This window comes from Anolis sagrei, chromosome 4 (assembly GCF_037176765.1).
Source record: "Anolis sagrei isolate rAnoSag1 chromosome 4, rAnoSag1.mat, whole genome shotgun sequence".
NCBI classification, from domain to species: domain Eukaryota; kingdom Metazoa; phylum Chordata; class Lepidosauria; order Squamata; family Dactyloidae; genus Anolis; species Anolis sagrei.
Window position 1 is genome coordinate 195,418,091 of NC_090024.1, and position 21,276 is coordinate 195,439,366.

The 21,276-nt window shown below is 39.0% G+C and overlaps 1 protein-coding gene across 6 annotated transcripts in view; it reads left to right on the top strand.

Annotated features, from left to right (window-relative positions):
• The window catches only part of SRGAP2 (SLIT-ROBO Rho GTPase activating protein 2), a 236,183-nt gene that overhangs the window by 131,253 nt on the left and 83,654 nt on the right, over positions 1-21,276 (top strand). For all 6 annotated transcript variants that reach the window (XM_067468057.1, XM_067468059.1, XM_067468060.1 and 3 more), the window contains one exon: positions 15,332-15,394. In XM_067468057.1, coding sequence (XP_067324158.1) covers positions 15,332-15,394 — 63 coding nt within the window. The remainder of the gene's footprint in view (positions 1-15,331; positions 15,395-21,276) is intronic.

The window sequence follows — 21,276 nt, forward strand, 5'->3', positions numbered from 1 at the left end:
GCATTATGATGTTTTGGTGCTAGATTCGTAAATACAGTAATTACTACATAACGTTACTGTGTATTGAATTGCTTTTTCTGTCAGTTTGTTGTAAAACGTGATGTTTTGGTGCTAATTTGTAAAATCATAACATTTATAGGCTTTTCCTTAATCCCTCCTTATCATCAAATATTTTTGCTTATGCAGCGTTCTGCCAGCCCATTTATGTTGGATAAGCAAGACACTACTGTACTTGGTTTGCTTGTTTTTTTGTCTTGTTTTAATGTTTATTCACCATTGTTTGTTCCAATGCTTGTCTTCAGTGTTTATTGCAAGTCCAGTCTTATATAGGACTAGAGGTGTAAGTCTTCAACTGTTTCAGGCAATTAATTACTGTAGTTTTCTCCTCCTCTTCAGAGAAAACAAGTATATCTCAGTGGTTTTCTCCCAATATTTTAATGTTCCAAAGTGTTCTAAGAGAATTATTTTATGAAGATGCACACTAAGGGGGAACCAGTTCTCAAGATGCGCATTTTTGCGCACATAAAAACAGTGCAGCTAATTCCTCAGTATACTTTGAAGTATTTGAATATTGGGAGAAGAATGTGCAAATATCCCCTTATATAGAATGATGGAATCAATTTTAATCACCACGTTTAATCCCATAAAAGTCCACAACATGCGAGTGTGGAGAAGAGTAAACCACAGACCACCTATTACAATGCAGCCTGAGCCCTGCCACATGCACAGTGGAGGACCTTCTTATAGCAACACCAGAGGCACTCCAAGTGGCCAGCTACTGGTCAAAAGACATTTAGTAAAATGCCAAGTTTTTAAACTTCATTTGTGTTTTTGAATACATTGCAACGATACCCTCGTTTCACTTCTGATACAATAAATAAATAAATCCTATTTCTTATTGCAATTAGTATCTTAGAATTCCTTCCTTTTAAAGTTTTAAAAATGGGAAAATTTAACTTTTAAACTTTTCTGCACACAAAAAAGTCCCTAAAGGACTCCCAATGCCCCCTCCTTAATGGTCAGATAATACTATTTTGAATTCTGTTTCAGCGGCAGGGTAGACTTTACTGATTTTTAAACTGTTATTCTCAAACAACAAGCTGCTGACTTCTTCTCAGTTTCTAGCTACACTTCAAGAGTATGTTCTATTTAAGTCATAAAATGTTGCAAGCATATTTAACTGGCTGTTGGGTTTTTTTTGGGTTTTTTTTGCTCCAAATATTTTGAGGCTGCAGCTGCAATTTTCAGTGGAATGCGGAACAGCGAAGCAAGCACTGCCATACATCCAAAAAAATCTTGATTAAATTAAATGGGGGGTGAGTTGGGGAGGGGGGAACAAAGAGAGCTTTCAGTGGCTGGTGTTGTATTCTAAGGCTTAAATGTTCCAGTCAACTGTGGCACTGACCTGCACGCCATTCATATATTGGCCAAATGCATGTAGGGTAGCAAGAGAGGTTGTGTGTGTGTGTAGGGTGGATGAATGCACACACTTTTGACTGCTTTGCTTTTTTCCTATGATAGAAGAAAAAAGCTTCACCAAAGCAACAAAAAAGCAAGATAATGAGTCAAGTATGACATGTAACAGATTATTGTTCAGTCATCTGGTTTGGCATGCATATGTAATGGTTGTCTTTTGTTAAAAGAACTCAAGATGGTTTCTTCTGTTCCACTCTTCTATGACTATCAAGTAGTTTTTCTTTAACACATATCTAGCCATACAGCTAAAATTGCAAATGACTCATTTCATAAGAATATTTTTGGTGCGTATATCATAATTCAAGACTATCTTGAAACCAACCATTTCATATGCTCCAGGTATTACCGATGAAAGTTACATGTGTAATTAAATGCAGAGGATATTGTCATCTCATTCTTCAGTGGCACAACTGTTAGATAAATCTTCCCTTCTAGCTTACTTGACTAGTGTCTATTCTGACTTGCACATTGCAATCATGATCAAACACTTCTCATTCCAGAGGCACTTTCAGCAGTCTGTCGTTGTTGTTGTTGTTGTTGTTGTTGTTGTTGTTTTCCATATTTTCCCCAGTTCATGACTCAGGGTGGTTTACAACACATTATTTATTATTTATTTTATTATTTCATGCATTTCTTCCCCACCCTTCTCACCCCCGAAGGTGTATTAGAAATACAATTGAAATTCACAAAATGCAAAAGTTAAAAAGTGACCAAACTATTACAGAAATTAAAAACATGAACTAAAGCACACAACAAAGATATTGATAGAAAATCCAGCACATTATACAAGATTGTCCCACATAAACAATTGGTTATCAAAGGCCGGTCAAAACACAAAAGTCTTCACCAGTTTATGGAAAGACAGTAAAACAGGAAATGCCTAAACTCTCATGGAAATGATGTCCAGAGTCTGGTGGCAGCCACTCTCCTATATTCCCATCGGATGTATCTGTGAGGGTGGTAGGAAAGACAGAAGGACCTTCTCAACAGATCTCAAAATCAGGACAGGTTCATAAATTGGATAGAATCCTTCAGATAACCTGAGCAGTCTGGATTTGGATACATCATAGCATTCTCTCTCGAAGCCTTTCATCTTTCTGCATAAATTATATTGACCAATGCCAATTCTTTTTCTTCTTGCATTGCTTTTTGTTCTATACCACAGTTGGCTAAACTAATGCTTTCCAGATATTTTGGTCTGCAGTTCCCAAAAATCCTTGCCAGCATGGCCAGTACTCAGGGAGCTACAATCCAAGACATCTATAAAGTATCAGGTGTCCATATCTTCCTAATTCAGGTATGTTTTCCATTAATTTTCTTCACCCCTTTGTGAGTATCACCCAGTGGTTGTTTTGGGAGCAGCAGTGATCTAGAGATCTTGAAATGGTGTTTATTCTTCTGTCCACACTGTTTCTTGCCTGATTTTCGATGCTGCTTAATCTCTAGTCTCAATTTTGTATAGTATATTAGCCCAACCTTCTGTTTTTAGGACTTACCCTTTTCTGAAAATTTAACAAATAATTATATCTCATTTGGATAAATCATATAATCCAATCAAATCATATAATCCATCAATATCAGTTCCTTTCTTATCTCTACAACCATCGTGTCTGTAATGTACCCAAGCAAGAGTCCAAGCTTATGATCTCCTCTGGCTGAGGGGATGCCTTGGTGAAAAAGCAGTGATTCAAAATTTGCCTCAAATGATGGACAAATACATACATAAAAACTGATGTCAGACTACCTCAGTGTGGCCTATATTTATAACTATTTATAGTTTGGTCTATATTTCCTGACTTCTTTTTATGAACATTATCTTTCTTCTTTACCCTGGACTCCTTGGCAGTACACAGTTATTGCACTGTTATTCCAGTTTAACTGCATGGCTACAACTGATGGAACTCATTGTTTCAGGATGTGGATGGTTCTGTGCAATTCATTTCTTGCAGAGAACTGCTTATGCATCAATCCAAACAAGTGTACAAAGAGCAACGCTTAAGGAACCATAGATGGTCACTATACTTCTAAGATGAAAGATCAAAGACCCATTTACACTCCACAACTGTAATTGTTCTGATTTAACTGCCATGGCTCCATCCTATGGAATCCTTGTATTTGTATTTGACTAAATGTCAAATCCCAAATGCTCTGGCCACTAGAATCAGCTATGAAGTGCTTTTCTCAGAGGATCTGAGACCTTGGAATGCTAAGAACCATCTTACTAACTTCCATTAGAAAGGCTATTTTAAAATGTCCTATGTTGTTGTTGTTGTTCATTCATTCAGTCATTTCCGACTCTTTGTGACCTCATGGACCAGTACACGCCAGAACTCGCTGTCGGCCGTCATCACCCCCAGCTCCTTCAAGGTCAATCCAGTCACTTCAAGGATGCCATTCATCCATCTTGCCCTTGGTCGGCCCCTCTTCTTGTTTCCTTTCATTTTCCCTAGCATCATTGTCTTCTCTAAGCTTTCCTTTCTTCTCATGATGTGGCCAAAGTACTTCATTTTTGCCTCTACTATCCTTCCCTCCAATGAGCAGTTGGGCTTTATTTTCTGAAGTATGGACTGGTTGGATCTTCTGGCGGTCCAAGGCACTCTCAGAACTTTCCTCCAACACCACAGTTCAAAAGCATCGATCTTCCTTCGCTCAGCCTTCCCTATAGTCCAGCTCTCGGATCAGTAGATGACTGTGGGGAAAACCATTGCTTTAACTATGCGGATCTTCGTTGCCAGTATGATTATTCATAGCTGACTATGGGGAAAACAATTGCTTTAACTATGCGGATCTTCGTTGCCAATATCCTATAGGAAGAGTGAATGGCTCCAGCTTTCCTAAGTTATTTGTGGGGAAAGAGAACTGGTGAAGATTGCTGCAATATTCCTCTGGAGAACCATTAGCTCAATCTTTTTCTCTCCCCCTGCCTGTTCCATTTTTTTAAGTCACAAAAAGCTCTCCTTTGTCAGGCTTTCCAGCCTTGATTTATTTACTTAGAAATGCATCTGGCCACCCAAGTATAGTGGTGTGGGAGTTGAGGACATATCTTAAACTCAAATAATTTAAACATTTTAACACTACCGCTTGGTTTTAGTCTTGTATTTTGGGGCTCACCAGTGAATAATAGCTGTTTCATAAACCTAAATGATCATAACTTATGAAGGGTTTGATAAAGACCTATATCAAATAAAATATGCTTTGTAAAAGGTTACACATGTCAGAATAAAGGCATAGATCAAAATAATTATTAATAAGCTTATCCAACAAAGAAAATATGATGATGCACATAATCCAATATTGCTTTCTCGCCGGGGTGTGTATTCATTTACTACAAGAGAAGAAAAATGTTCAAGTAGTGCTTGTATTAATAATGAAATGTTATTGTCCAGCTGATAAGAGAGCTTTACATAGATAGGATACCTTAATAATTCAATATAAAAGCTAAACATTTTTTTAAATCCACATATATAAATTAAATAACTGACTGTTGCTAGATGTCATGTTCATTGGCTAATTAGTACTGGCTTCTGTTAAATGCAGATTAATCTACAATATGGATTGCTACTTTCATCTGTTGTGGGAATTCCTCTGGAACAAAGAATCTAGCTGAATTTAAAGACTTCTTTGCCTGCCTATACTGCAGGGAGGTGATCAATCAGGAAAATCTTTTACAATTAGATTACGTTTGTTCCCTCACTGTTCCTTATTAATGTTTCTGTCTTTTGTAATCTGAGCTAAACTGTTTAGTTAGGAAATCCTGAGCCAACCTATGGTGCTTTTTGATAACTTGAGGCTTTGATTTCAAACCAAGCGCTTGAGTCATGTAAACCTTTGTTAAGAGTTTGATGCAGATGTAATGCTGCATGATCTCCAAACCATAGTTAGTAACCAGGGAAAGCCTTTGTGGACCTTTCCCCAAAGTTAGTGCCAAATCTGAAAGACATAAGGGGCTACTTCATTGTTGCTATTTCAGCAAATAAATAATTCTAGCATATCTGAATCGTGTAGTAATTGTTTTCCTTCTGATTAAAAAAACTGGTGATAAAAATGAGGATCGGACTCAATTGTTTCATCATAACATAGAAAGTTGAAGCTTGTTTAATTGAACTACCATTTACAGTGTCAATTTTCTTTCAAAACTACAAAATGTTTAAAAAGCCACATGGAGGAGGAGAAGTAATGGGTATCCCCTCCCATCATTTTTTGGCTTCCCATCTTTTGTTTTCAAGATATTCTCTGTATGGTTACTAAAGTTTAAAAATAAAACAGCACTAAGATAATCTGAAAGTAATAAACCTATAGTTTGCTTTGATAATATCCACTCCATATAAAGTCAACCCACAAATATATTATTGAAAGAAATATTATCCCAGTGTTCATATAGCAGATGTTTCTGCTATCACTTTTTACACATATTTGACATGGTCCTTGCATCATACAGTAAAGCAATGCTATACATAACACTCAAGCACACATTCCGCTGTATTTGGCAGTTCCAAACAAAATTTCTGACCTAGAAACAGCATATGTCAAATGCTATGTTACAGTAAACTTGGCAAGTTTGCCACTTTCAGTCCAGTTATGTGCTAACTTGCCTTTGGCATTAGCAGAAATTACTTCAGATCAGAATATGCTTTCATGGCCAGCTGTGGAGCAGAGCTCATTTTTGCCAGCTTGCCTTCCATCCTTTCTCATATTCTTTTATTTTTCAATAATTTTATATATTTTGGGACCCTGTGAAAAAATTGTTTCCACAAGACAAACTTGAAAAATGTGTTTTGAAAGGCCCCAGCGTATTCTGTGTAAAGCATTTTTTTTCTGGACTGGACTTCAGGAGACCAGAGTTGAAATTCCTACTTGTTCACTGACTTAGCAGTGCAGTATTTGCCTTGGTCTTGAATAGGCTTTTAGCTAGGTAATTCCTAAAACTAGGTAATAATGTTTGTTCGGTTTTCTGTCTCTAGGAAAGATAGTGAAACTGGGACTTTAGAATAATAGAATCAAAGAGTTGGAAGAGACATCATGGGCCATCCAGTCCAACCCCCTGCCAAGAAGCAGGAATATTGCATTCAAATCACCCCTGACAGATGGCCATCCAGCCTCTGTTTAAAAGCTTCCAAAGAAGGAGCCTCCACCACACTCCGGGGCAGAGAGTTCCACTGCTGAACAGCTCTCACAGTCAGGAAGTTCTTCCTCATGTTCAGATGGATCCTCATGTCCAGCTAAACAAGTTATGACATTAGTTGAATTAAATATTTTACTTCCAGATTCTCTATGAATTGCTGAGAAGCTAGCCTTAAAAAGAAATTTACAGTGGGTAAGGATTTTTACTTGCCAAGTTTACATCCAGCATTATGAAAATGCAGACCAATGTAATGAGATGTCAGCAATCAATTTCATAATATATCAGCATTGCAGAGAGGCCACACACACGCAGGAGTGTTAGACTCAGGCAATGCATTTGCACTGTAGAATGAGTGGAGTTTAACACCACTCTAACTGCCATGGCTGAATGCTATAGAATCATGGGAGTTACAGTTTTATAAGGCCTTTAGCCCTCCCTGACAAACTGTGCTAGTTGCACACTAAGTTGCTGATACCAGGATTCCACCTGGTAGATGCACCAATAGAGGTAGTGGTTTCAAGGTAGTGGTTATTTATTCATTCAGTCCCTTCAGACTCTTCATGACGTCATGGACCAGCCCATGCCAGAGCTCCCTTTTGGCCACCACTGCACCTTCACCCCACCACCACCATTCCTTCAAGGTCAAGTCAGTCACTTCAAGTATACCATCCAACCATCTTGCCCTTGGTCAGCCCCTCTTCTTTTTTCTTTCCATTTTCCCCAACATCATTATCTTCTCCAAGCTTTCCTGTCTTCTCTTTATGTGGCCAAAGTTGTTTCAAGCTAGATGAGGCAAATTCAAAGCTTCAGCTATTAATTCTTTTTGTGCATTGGCGTTATGTTATATTAGAGGGCTTTCCAGAGGCAGTTGCTTGACCACTAGGAACAACAGGACCCTGGGTGTACTCACATCCAGTAGAACTCTTCTTGATCACCTCTGAATGGAAAATATGTTGTTGTGTTCATCATGGGCAAACTTAGTACTCCTGCATAAAGTCATACACAATGTTTCCTTACTGCAATTGGTACTCAGTATATATATCACCTTTGTGATAGAGACATATGCACACTCACACCTACTGCAATTCTTTCTAGAGGATAAACTTGCCAGTTGCTATAGGTTGCCAAGGCATCCGGCATTTTAAGGCAGAGTGCACACACCAAAGGCCAGATAAATTAGGACAGTTGCATATAGCCATTATGGGTGTGGATAGACCTGTGAGTTTTTCTTATTAAATCCATCTATCGCTGATGGATTTGGTAGCAAATTCCATAAATTAACTGGAATGTGTAAGGCGTTCTTTTTTTCTGTTCTTTGTTTCTGAAGTAGACTTTTCTCCTTTTTTGTCTTGCCAGTCAACTTCATAGGTCTCAATTTTCAGTATTATTGGCAAAGAAACAATGTCTTTCTCAATTTCCCCACACCATAAACAAATCTATAAACTGTACAAACCCGTCCAATTTCTCCTTCCCTTTAAACATGTTTGTACGTAAACGAAGAAGTGCCAAATTCATTACCCTTTCCTTAGAGCAGTGGTTCTCAATCTGTGGGTCCCCAGATGTTTTGACCTTCAACTCTCAGAAATCCTAACAGCTGGTAAACTGACTGGGATTTCTTAGAATTGTAGGCCAAGACACCTGGGGACCCACAGGTTGAGAACCACTGCTTAGTGTTAAGATAGTGTTTCCCTAATAACTGAGATAATAATAATAATAATAATAATAATAATAATAATAATAATATATTTATATCCCACCACCATCTCCCCAAAGGATTTGAGCACTCCAGGGTGCACATATAATACACAACCAGTAAAAATGGGACAAAAGTATAAAACAAGTCACATAAAATTATAACAACCCTCTGTTAACACATGTTAGCATAAAGAGATGGCTATATGTTCAAAGATTTCGTAAAAGCAGGAGTTTCAGCAAGCATTACTTGTTTCCTGGTTGTATGACTTTTAAAAAAAAATTTTTTTCACATTTTTGATCTAGCTCTAGTTTTCAATCTGCCATCTCTAAGTGAAGATGTATCATCCCTTTCGATCATTATGGTTTGCTTGATTCTTCATTTTTTCAGCTTTCAAACACTGAGTTGAGTCTATTAAAACTCTAGTCTATACCTTATTCCAAATGAGGTTGCAGTGTAGATTATGAAAACATTGCAGTCATGAAATCATAGAGTTGGAAGAGACCACATGGGGCATCCAGTTCAACCCCCTGCCATGCAGTATTTGGCACTCCTTTTCCTAATAATCCCTAGGATGGAAGCTGCCTTTTCCAGAGCTGCTGTACATTGATTTGACATTTTCATTGAGCTTTCCGCCAGAACTCCAAGGTCTCTTTCCTGTTTAGACAGTTTCCTACTGAGCTGCTGGGGGAATTCCTCTCAAAATGAAAGATTACAGATATGCGTTGTGCTTTCTTACAGTGAAGTTCTCTTATTCTGCTTTCATTCCCTTTTGCCTCCTGGCTCCCACCCCCAAATTACTTTTCCATTATTGTATTGTAGGAAAGAGTCAGCTTCTGTTTGAGGCAGCAGGAAGAGGGGTGAGAGTCTTACCAGGTTTCATGCAATAAATAATTGTCCCTTTGTCCTGGTCAGGTTATCACTCAGAGAATTTTTTCCCTGACATGGTCAGTTTCTTTCTCTGTCATGCTTTAAGTCAGTTAATTATATTTTTAAAGAGTGTTATGTAGGGCATTCGGTAGATCAGAGAGCCACTGTTCCAATTCATTTTACACAGAGTAGTAAACTTGGGTGAGTGTTACAAAACAATGATTGTTAACTGTGTCTCTGTGTCAGAAATGCTTTGGATTTCCAAAGACCTCTTTCACTTAAATGATGCAGAGTTTCACATTGCTTATTAAACACAATGCCAGTCTGCATAAGGAGCCAGGACTTATAGCAGTCCAACATAATAATTTCAGCAGTTTGTTCAAGTAAACTGAGATGCTATAGGATACACCCCTTCTCAGAATGAGTATCAGGAAGAAAGGAAACATCTTTCCAGATTTAATTGCTGTTTTATCAGCTCCATTGTTTTCCAAGACCATGCTGTAGAGCCCTGTGGTTGCATAACAGGACAAGTATTAAATGCTGTTGTTTAGTAAATATAAATAGCCATTTCTTGTTCCTTGCCACCATTGTTTTGAAAGTGAAAATGGTGTTTGAGAGCAGTCAACAGCTGTGCCTGGAAAGAAGAAAGACAAATGCGTTGTCTAACAGTAGCAATGCTATGTGCATGCTTGCCTCTGTGTGTGTGATAGAGACATATGCACACTCACACCTACTGCAATTCTTTCTAGAGGATAAACATGCCAGTTGCTATAGGTTGCCAAGGCATCCGGCATTTTAAGGCAGAGTGCACACACCAAAGGACAGATAAATCAAATGAGCTACACACATAGGTTTTACTCAGAAATTATCCTCATTTGTAAGGCTGTATATGTAAAGGGTGAATGGAACTATATTTCTTCACAGACATTTGTAATGAATCATCATTTTCAGTGATATGGAAGCTTTCCATATTATCAACTCCGTAGTTACATGGAACTTTTGTTTATATGTCTATCCAAAGAAATGAGCAGACGCTTCTTTGCAGGAATCCATGTTTAATTGGGGATATTGAGGGTCATTGTACCTGGAATGTCAAGGGTGGGATCAGCAGTTTAGTTTTCTTTCTCCTGTGGGCATTTAACCCTTTCTGAAGGGGAATTTCTAAATCAACTTCTATCAGGCATTCTTTCTGAAATGTCTGTTAATGATTAATACCTTTGCTCTACTATTCTTAAAAAATACTAAAAAATTGAAAGGTTGTTCACTGCGGCTGACTACAGGGAGTAGGCAGCCCCCTCTGTTGCAGCAACTCCACTGGCCGCCAGTCTGTTTCTGGGCACAATTCAAGGTGCTAGTTATGACCTTTAAAGCCCTGGAAGCTTCAGGACCACACTATTTGGTGACCTTTGTATGAACCTACTCAGGCCCTGAGATCCTCAGGAGAGGCGCTTCTCTAAGTTCCGCCTACATCTCAAGCTCTGTTGGTGGGAACGAGAAAGCGGTCCTTCTTGGTGGCTGCCCCTCAACTCTGGAACTTCCTGCCAAAGGAAGCCAGAATGGCCCCTTCCATGCTGTCCTCCCAGCAGCAGGCTAAACCCTTTTTATTCAAACAGTAATTTAAGGAAGAAGGTTTTTAGGATCATGTCAGGGGATGCTGTGATTTTATATGCTTTTATGGATTTAACATGATATGTGTTAATATTAATGATGTTTAATACTGTTTTAATATTTGTATATTGTATATTTTAAGTTGTATTGTAATGCTTTTAATTGTGAGTCACTTTGATTCTCCGTATGGAGAGAAAAAGCAGGATATAAATAAACATAAATAATACTAAATTAGTATGATTAAAAATCATACTGCCTTCAGTTTTAAGTGGACATTTTAGAAATATGAGTGTTGCTCACTATGGAGTACCACTACGACCATATATTATTATTTTTTGCTGTTAAAAATAGTTTTGATAGTATTGTCAACTGATGATAATCTCATCTCTGTGTCCTGAGAGGCATGACTGTGTGTGGATATAAAGTACATTGGGTGGGGTTTCTTTTGTGTTCTTTTTTGGCACTGGGATAGGATTCTAAAATAAGATTGAGCAGGTCTTATAAACCGTTCAAAACACAGTCTGTACATGTTGTGACAGAGTAAAACTTTGCTTTCTGAAATGCGATAATCATATTAAGCAAATTTTGAAACTAATATTCTTGATTACCTGATGGTCTGAAGAAAGGCCACAATTTACTACAGAGGGTATATAAGATAATTTATATAAAACTAGCTGTGCCTTGCCACGCGTTGCTGTGGCCTATAGTAAAACTTATCAAAGTTGAGGTAGATATCTGGACTATTATGAAAGAGAGGTCCCTACCTATTCCTTCCCCCTTTTCCTCCCCCTTTCTCTCCTTTCTTCCTTCTCTACCACTTTCTTTCTTTCCTTCTTTCACTACTTGGTTTCATCCTTCTCTCTTTCCTTCATTCCCTCCCCCTTTCTTCCTTTGCCTTTCTTCCCTCCCTGTTGGCTTCCTTCTTTCAATTTTTATTTCCTTTTATTTCACCACCATCATAACAATAACAATAATGCAATGCATTGCCTCCGGGACCTGACACCTCTCCCATTCCCCCTAAAAGGGTCTCATAGGAACAATAGCATAATAATAATAATAGAAATTGGCCACGTGTTGCTGTGGCCAATCTTCCCTCTTTCTCTCCTTCTTTCCCTCCCTCCCTCCCTCCCTCCTTCCTTCCTTCCTTCCTTCCTTCCTTCCTTCCTTCCTTCCTTCCTTCCTTCCCATCTTTCCTTCTCCTCTTCTTTCTCTATCTCTTTCCTTCCTTCCCCCTTTTTCTTTCTCTTCTGCTGTCTCTCTTTTCTTTCCTTCCATCTTTCCTTTTCTTTCCTTTTCTTCTTCCTCTAACTTTCCTTCCTTCCCCCTTTTTCTTTACCTCCCTTTCTCTTTCTTCCTTCTTTCCTTCCTTCCTGTCTTTCCTAGATTTTGACAGGGCGGGAAGGGGCGGGGTGGGGTTTGGAGGTGGCGTGAAGTAAAAGGAGGTAAGATTGGGGCAAGGGAGTGATGGAGCGTGGGGTTGCGTGTGTGTGTACGGCGGCGGGGGGAGTGATGGAGCGTGGGGTTGCGTGTGTGTGTGCGGCGGCGGGGGGAGTGGGGTTGCGTGTGTGTGTGCGGCGGGGGGGAGTGATGGAGTGTGGGGTTGCGTGTGTGTGCGGCGGCGGGGGGAGTGGGGTTGCATGTGTGTGTGGCGGTGGGGGGAGTGATGGAGCGTGGGGTTGTGTGTGTGTGTGTGGCGGCGGGGGGAGTGGGATTGCGTGTGTGTGTGCGGCGGCGGGGGGAGTGATGGAGCGTGGGGTTGCGTGTGTGTGTGCGGCAGGGGGTGTGTGTGTGCGGGAAGCAGCGCGGCGGGACTTGGAGTGGGCATGGTTTCCGCAGAGGGAACGTTGGCTGGAAGGCCATGTGCGCGCGCCAGGGAACTTGCGGCTGGGCGCCAATGCGCATGCTCAGTTGTTTTGCCATTTTGTGAGTGTGTTGTTGTGTTGTTTTTCATTTTGAGTAGATATGTTTGTACCTTGTGGGTTGTGTTATGGGCATGGGAATTTTGGTTAAGTTTAGTTGGGGTTTTTTTGAGTTTTGTTGTTTTGCCATTTTGTGAGTGTGTTGTTTTTCATTTTGAGTAGATATGTTTGTACCTTATGGGTTGTGTTATGAGCATGGGAATTTTGGTTAAGTTTCGTTGGGGTTTTTTGAGTTTTGTTGTTTTGCCGTTTTGTGAGTGTGTTGTTGTGTTTTTTTTCATTTTGAGAAGATATGTTTGTACCTTGTGGGTTGTGTTATGGGCACGGGGATTTTGGTTAAGTTTTGTTGGGGGATTTTTGAGTTTTGTTGTTTTGCCGTTTTGTGAGTGTGTTGTTGTGTTGTTTTTCATTTTGAGTAGATATGTTTGTACCTTATGGGTTGTGTTATGGGCATGGGAATTTTGGTTAAGTTTCGTTGGGTTTTTTTTGAGTTTTGTTTCTCCGTTGGATGCCCCTAACAAATTTATATATATAGATAAATAGACAATGTGATCACTATCCCTCCCTACTCCTGTATTGAAATTCTTTCCACCCATTCTTTGGCATATTTAAAGCTAAAAGTGCATAATGGTTCAATAACGAGCAGGTTTGGAGAATCTAATATAAGGGATTCTGTTGGACCTCAGTCAAATTTCATAAAGACTTTGCTGATTTTGTAAATCCCAGTTTGAAGAACTCCTGGACTTAATCTAGATCCATTTCAGTCTACTTTTAAGCCTGGTTATGAGATAGGGGCTGGTTTGATTGCCTTGGTGAGTGGTATTTGCCAATAATTGGCCATGAGGTATGTTGGTCATGACTATTGGTTTTTCTGATCTCTCAGCAACTTTCACTACTATCAATTACGGTATCCTTTTGGATCTTGGGATGGGACTTTGGAGTACTGTGTTACAGTGGAGCCATTCTTTCCTCAAGGTTTGAGATCAGAGGATAAGGGTAGGGGATTCTTGTTCAGTTTGTTGACTGTTGATCTGTGGAGTCCCCCATAGTTTGGGGTTGAAATCCACCAGTTTGTGATGATACCCAGCTCTTACACCAAATTCCAAGGAAGATTTTTCAGTTCTAAACTGGTACAAATTTAATCTTAATCCGAATAAGACAGTAGTATTCCTAGTCAGTCAAAAGGCAGGTGATCATAGAGGAATTCATCCTTTGCTGTATGACACTGTACTTCCTCTGAAGATGCAGGTTTACAGCATAAGGATCCTTCTGGATATGACTTTCAATCCAGTCTGTTCCTAGAGATGTCACACCTAACCTTGGTGAAACAAGCTTAGTTGCACACCGTATAATATGTTTTGTGTGGGGATGCCTTTGAAGAGTGTTTAGAAACTTCAGTTGGTACAGATAGAATTGTTTCTAGGGAGCACACAGCTTCCTTTTTTGCAATAGCTCCACTAGCCTCTGGTCTGGGCCCTAAGTTCCCCAAAGATGCCCTTCACTAAATTGTGGACACATCTGGTTGGATTGTGAGACACTTGTCTTGTTTGTGGTGTCCCCAATTCTAGAATTCCTTTCCTAGAATAGCTACCTTCTTGCTATCCTTCCATCAAGATATATATATATTTTAATTCTGGCAGTCTTTCAACATATGAATGCTTTTAACACACCTTCTGTACCGTTGCTACAATAACCACCAATTTTTATTGCTAACCAACCCCTCGTGGTATGCGAACCCACTCATTTCAACAAGGGTATATGAAGCTCAATAAGAAGAAAACATACTGTCTTGCACCATGAACCAGATTGTGCATGTGGGAATTCCTTATCTGGCTGCACATTTCCTCTGATAATAGCTGTTATCAGTGATTTCAGGGCACTCAATGTCTTCAATTCCCTCTATCCAAAACAAATAATATGGTACTTGAAACAGATATTGCAAAGTGTATTTTTTTGACTGTTTGACTAAGGGATTATGGGAGGAGAGGAGGAATAATGATATTTCCAAAATGTTTGCATATAATATATTTTACATTTTTGTGTTCTTTTGGGCCTAGTGTTGACCAACGCCTGCATCAAACTAACATGGGGTGACTGGATTTGTATGCTCCAAGTTCTGCACTGTAACACTCCCATTGGTGTGTGGGATGCTGCTATCTGCTGAAATGTCTTTATAGTGTCACAGAGACACAAGATTTTCCTTTGAGACAAGATCTGAAGTCTGATTATTGTAAAAGTTATCATGTTTCCTGAGCTACACTGTTTCCATAGTTCCATTTTTTTTTACTTCTTCTTTTTAAACATTATTTTGACCTAGCGTTCAGAAAACAGCTGTGGAAGCAAGTATAACCACGAACTGCTTATGATAGCAACTAGAATTTCCTCTCCACAGCTGAGTGCTTACTTTGACCAGACACTGTAAGCATTTGGCTGGCTCTGTGCTCAGCTCATTTCATTTTATTAAAACTGTTTGTTTAATTTGAGCATAATTGGAACTCAGTGTTTATTAGATTTGGTAGCTTGAATAATGGCCATTTGTGTGCCTATGGTATTTGTGAGTATTGCATCATGCCTACATGGACTATCCAATGTTTTGTTTCCTTTCAATTGACTTTTTTTGTATGTGTTTCTTTTGTGTTGCAGAGCAAAGAAGTTGGGCAGCAGCTCCAGGAAGATTTGATGAAGGTCTTGAATGAGCTCTACACGGTAAATCATGATGCTTTCTTGGCCCTTTTTCAGAAAAGAAAAAAAAGTTTGACTCTCTCTTGCCTTCTGCAATAGCAACACTCAAGCAATGGATGTGATGAATGACTAGTCTGTGCTGAAACAGTGTGTATTTACTAGACAGTTACAGACTGCATATTTCATTTTTGCTCAGTTTCTATTCTCTGGATGCATCTCTGTTGGCTTTCCTCCTGTTATTTGATTACTTCCATGTTAGCTATGAATAGTTATGTATTTCAGGATGCGTCATTGGGACCGTGCATTCTGCAATAACTGCATGGCTGAGATCAGCTTTGGCTGCAAGCGGATTGTTCACAAGTAGTCCTGTTCATTCAACATATGGAAATGTGCTACACATAACATTTGTCTTGCAATAAATTTATCTCTCAACTATGATTTATAGTAGATCCTTGTATATCACTTAGATTATGTTACTTAGAAGACTTGAGTAGTAACAGGTTCATAATTCTAAAAATACTGAAGTATAGATATTTATTAAAACCCAACCCATAGTATTAGCTAAAACCATCTTGTACCTAGTTCCTAGGGTGAAATGTTAGAGTTTACTGAGATGCAAATCAGTTTCTAAAAGTGGACTTAGAATGTGATATACATATGTATACAGTCATACGTACAGTTCCTTTTGGGGGGTGGACTCAAATAGTATCCTGCCAATGAAATAATCAATTTTTGGCATTTATATATCTCAGATATTAAATTTGTAAGATTTTATTTATTTACTTAATTCATATGGCCTCCCCTAGTGATGTAGCGGGTTAAACCACTGAGCTGCTGAACTTCCTGACTGAAAGGTCAGCAGTTCGAATCCAGGGAGCAGGGTGAGCTCCCACTGTTAGCCCAGCTCCTGCTAACCTAGCAGTTCAAGACATGCAAATATCAGTTGATCAGTAGGTGCCCCTTCTGTGGGAAGGTAATGGGGTTCCATGCAGTCATGCAGGCCACATGTCTTAGGAGGTGTCTATAGACAAGGCTGGCTCTTCGGCTTAGAAATGGAGATGAGTACCACCCCCCAGAGTCAGACATGACTAGACTTAATGTCAAGGGGAAACCTTTACCTTTTTACTTAATTAATTAAAAAGATGAACAGGTTTTAATCTAGATTTGTCACCCACCTATTTATAGTTTTGAAGAGGGTCCAGAATGCCACCGCTTCCTTATCACTTTTGATAGTTGTTGTTGCCATTGCTCTCCTCTTAGGCTAAGACAATGTGACTTACCTATGGTCATCTGGTGGGTTTCTATCACTATAAAAGGATTGGGACCCTGGTCCCTAGAGTTCCAACATGCACACCACTACACCATACTTGCTCATTATGTAAAAACCTACACACAATATATTATTTTTCTGGTTTCCATGTAATAGTTGCAAGTAATAGCAAATCCTATTGAGCAAAAGACTTTTGGTGGAGGCAGACCATAGAGTCACATCAGAAGACCTAGGAAATAGAGGACATTTTTGTCAGACATGGGTAAATGAAACTGTGAGTGTCAGTCCAGAAGAGATGAGGTCACACAGTACCAGGTCAAAAAGCATCAACCATATTTCCCTTCGTGGTCAACTGTGAATTCGCACATATGGTATTTCCTGCGCCTGCGCAGACAGTTCGGAATCTTCTAGAAAACTTATTAGACACTTTTAGGTGGTAGCCACGCCCACTCTCCCCTTGAGAGTATATATATAAAAATATATAAAAATGTGTGTCACGTATGCTGTCATCTTTTAGCATGTAGCCAGTTATGTGTGTATACCTTGCCCAGACCCTTTCTCAGATGGCTGTTGAGGCCAACTGGTGAATTTAGAGCTTGGGACAAAACAGGATCTTCTGGCTCAGTGCTCTTATTCATAGTTCATACACTTGTCTAATATGCTGACCAACGCTTGCTTATTATGTTTGTGTCTGTTCTGGTAAAAGTGGTGGGCTCTGCCATTCTGCAGAAAGCTTTTAGGAAGGAAAGAAACAGTTGTAGCTGATGGACACAAATGTAGTACCAGTTCCTGGCACATGGGGAGAAGAGTTGTCAGACTTCACCCACCACATCAGGCAGCCTTTTGTTGTTTATTCATTTAGTCGCTTCCGACTCCTCTTCGTGACCTCATGGACCGGCCCACGCCAGAGCTCCCTGTCGGCCATGGTCAGATCTTGCCCTTAGCCTGTGAAACATTATTTCTTATTGCTTAAGATCCAGTTTGAGGAGGAGGAAGAAGAAATGTGCTCATTAGGTTCCTGTGTAGCTTGGGACATTTCTTTTTTGCACATCTGAATGGGATACATTTGGTGCTGATCAAATCTGTCTGCTTAGCAACTGTGACAAAATTGCTTCTATTTTAGAAATGTAGCCTGGCAAGTGTTTTCTTTGAGGCTGCTGCTCAAAATGCCAGGCTTCTTTTGGATTTTTCCTGGTCGACAAGGATTGCTGCAGTACCGGGAGTCCTTCCTTCCACTTCCTGTAAAAAACGGTGCCTGTAGAGAGCTCTTGAGCCTAGCCGAGAGCAAGGGTTATTAATCATGTAACACAAAGTACAGGCTGATTTTGCTGATCTGCTCTGAATCAGCAAATCACACTGGGATAGAGGTTACATCTTACTGCAGCCAAATATTTGGAATTGGGTTTTCAAAGCTGCAGACTCCAGAGCCTTTAGCGCTTGGTGTGGTTGAATGGAATTTTTAGTACTTTGCTGAATTCCAACTGCAGATGTTTAGCATTTTGAACAGTGGGCTGGGGTGGCGACAGAGCGGCAGGGCTCTGCAGGAGACTCGAGGGTGTGTCCTGCTTGTGGTTTGTTACTTGGCTTTCTGGGAAATGGGAATAGTTAGCTTCCTCAATCCACAAGCATGTTTCTGTAGGAAAAGGTGTTTACACTGTTTGCAGCAAAGCTGTTGGGTCACTGTAATTGCTAAGCAAAAGCATGGCATGATTGTAAAGGCTTAAGGAGGAACAAGTGTTGTTTTCAAACATACATTAATGGTGCCTGCATATCTTGTTTGCCCAATACCTTTTTGTATCATGGAACCGAAAATAGGAACTTTTTGAGCAAAACTAAGCTGAAAATAAAATATAATAATATAGTCAGAAACAGCCACTGAGTCTCCTGATGGAGAGAAAAAACAGGGTATAAATAAACATAATAAACATCATAATAATACTCCTCGAAGAATCCTAAGGCAAAGTGACACATCTCAATTTATGAAAAGTGGGTTTAAGTATCTTTCTGGAATAGTGCCCCATTTTATTTTACCTTCTCTGATGTTAGCAAAATAAGTCCTACAATTTCACTAATCTACAACTCACTGAATTGCACTTTAAATAAATTAGGTACTAATACAATATCTTACTTTGGATAAGATAACCATTTCATGGACAATTCATTCCAGAATTGTGTAATATATTCATCTTAAAACATTGCTTTGTGCTGGATTATATGTGAATTAAATATATATGATGAATATGCCTGCCTTTTCTATATAGTATTACAGTAGCATTCTGTATAGTATTACAGTTTACTTTTGAAATCCCCTCAGGTTTCAGAGCAATTTGTAATACGAGGATTATGGGACTCATTTTCCAAAGAACACGAAAATAACTCATTTTACTAATGTTGCACATTTTATTTGCTCCTGGCTAATATCTAAATGCCAGGTGTTGACGAACAGTATACACAAATGTAATGAAATGCTATTCGATTTTATGGAAATGCTGGTGCTAGGTCTTCTGCTTGCTTTCTTTGCATCATTTGGCATCTGTCTTATGTTATTTTCATTCCAAATTCAGTCTTGTCATAATTCTATTTGTTTTGCCCACCGCAATCATATTAATATATGTTAAAAATGAATGCTTTACTCAAAAGTTTTCAAGCAAATTCTAGAGTATGAATTCTTTATTTCCAATAGAAATCTATATACTGGAGACTTTGTCTCTTATGGTCATATAACTAGCTTGGCAGTTCTTAGAATTAATTTAGCCTGCAATATTTTATTCAAATTATTGCATTGCTTCATTGTGATTGTTGAACCCAATTTAGTTCTTTTTACATAATCGCTTGACAGTTCAAGGGGCCTTACTGCCTTTACTCTGAACATTTACAAGCCAAAAAAGGGGAGACAGAGTTGTTTGTGATAGTAAAGTGATGAAATATATTGGCCATCTTTTGAAAGTTAGAAAAAAATTGTGAGCTGAAGTATCTGAGATGGTATGTTATTACCCATAATGTAGGCAATACCTGTACACAAGTTTTTCCATGACAATTGACTTGGCTTTAATCATAGTCAAATGGTTTTGCTTTCTCCATTCTTCTCACCTCGGTCATTCCAGCCATTTTTTTGCCACAGCTGTTGATGTAGATGCATATGCTACAGGAAGCCACACTAGAGTTCTCATCCCACAGAGTACATGCCTTTTCCTTTTTGCATTCCAGCCTCTTTCATAATGATCAATAGAAAAGAGTGCTGGTGGCAGCTGAGGGGAGGAATGGGAAGATGATGGAATTTACGCCACTGGTATAAATCATCTCAGTAGGCTTTGATCCTCTGTGGATAATGCCTCAACCATTTGAAGACCAATTTTGTTATGGTTTGTGTGCATCTTATTTATTTATTGCTTATTTAATTTATATTTTGCTTTTTGCTCAGCATGGGACCCAAAGGCAGTTTACAACATAGTACGTCTCACAGCAGTTTGTTTATGTCACTTCCCTTTAAAATTTTGATCTTTAAAATCATTGCTGAAATCTAGTTGTCTAACTATGAAAGAATAATGTGCCCTGGTTACATAGAATCCTTACTCAGCTGTTACAGTTTCGGAAATTAGACCTGATCCGAAAGTGAGATTAAGCAATTGAGCAAAACATGGAAGTGAAAAGGCTTGGGCTTCATGTACTCCTGGTTCAATTGTTGCACGTGGATCCTCTGTCACTAGAGAAGTAAAATCTCTCCAGGTTTTAATCCAAGCTTCGAAAGTACTACATGCCTTGGAAATGGGTTCAGCACCTTGAGTAGCTCAGGAAAGCTAGAATAGGTTCACCACATCTTGACATAAGAATCACCAGCTCCCACTGCCTTGGATAAAAATGTGGTTTTAACTCACTTAGAGTCTTATAGTTGTGGATAATTTTTAGTTCTAGACTGAGTGAGAAAGATGACCTATATTTAAATTCTCAATGTTCATCTCTTGGTAATTTTAATAATGTCTTTTTTAAATTACATTGCTTTCTATGAGGAACTCTATTTAAATATCAATTTCAAGTGTGTCAGTGGCCTAGTCGCGCCTATTCTATTCTATTCTATTCTATTCTATTCCTCTGAAATGAGTCTGTACACTCAAAATACTTTGTGAATTGTACATTAAACTTCTCTGTCATCTTAATATCAACATTTATATTTAAATCCCATCTTGCAAAGGGGACTTTTGTCTAACAAAAGCTTGCATCACAAGCTGTCTGTTTACTTAAAGGGGCAGACGTGGCAGGGAAGTGGGCTTGCTTGTTTTGTCTGATACATCCTGCTTTAGCAATAAGAGTCCTCCTTATATATTTTTAAAGCATTGTTCAGTCCTCTGAACTTGTCCTGACTGTTACAATGGGAAAAAGTGGTAATTGAAATTTTAGAGAGAGATTTTCCTTTAAAATAAGGTTTGTACTCTTTCTAGGACCTATTTATTGTGATCTTTGAAGCCTCCTGGAAATGCTAATCTGTGTGCTAATAAGGCACATGTGGAGGTGCTGGTAAAAGTGTCTTAAAGGCAAATATGCTTTCCCCCTTGTTTTCACAATGATAAAACAAGAATAGGCAACTCTTGTAGCTTTATAGGGAAAGCCCCCACTGAATTACATGGCTGGTAAGTTTCTG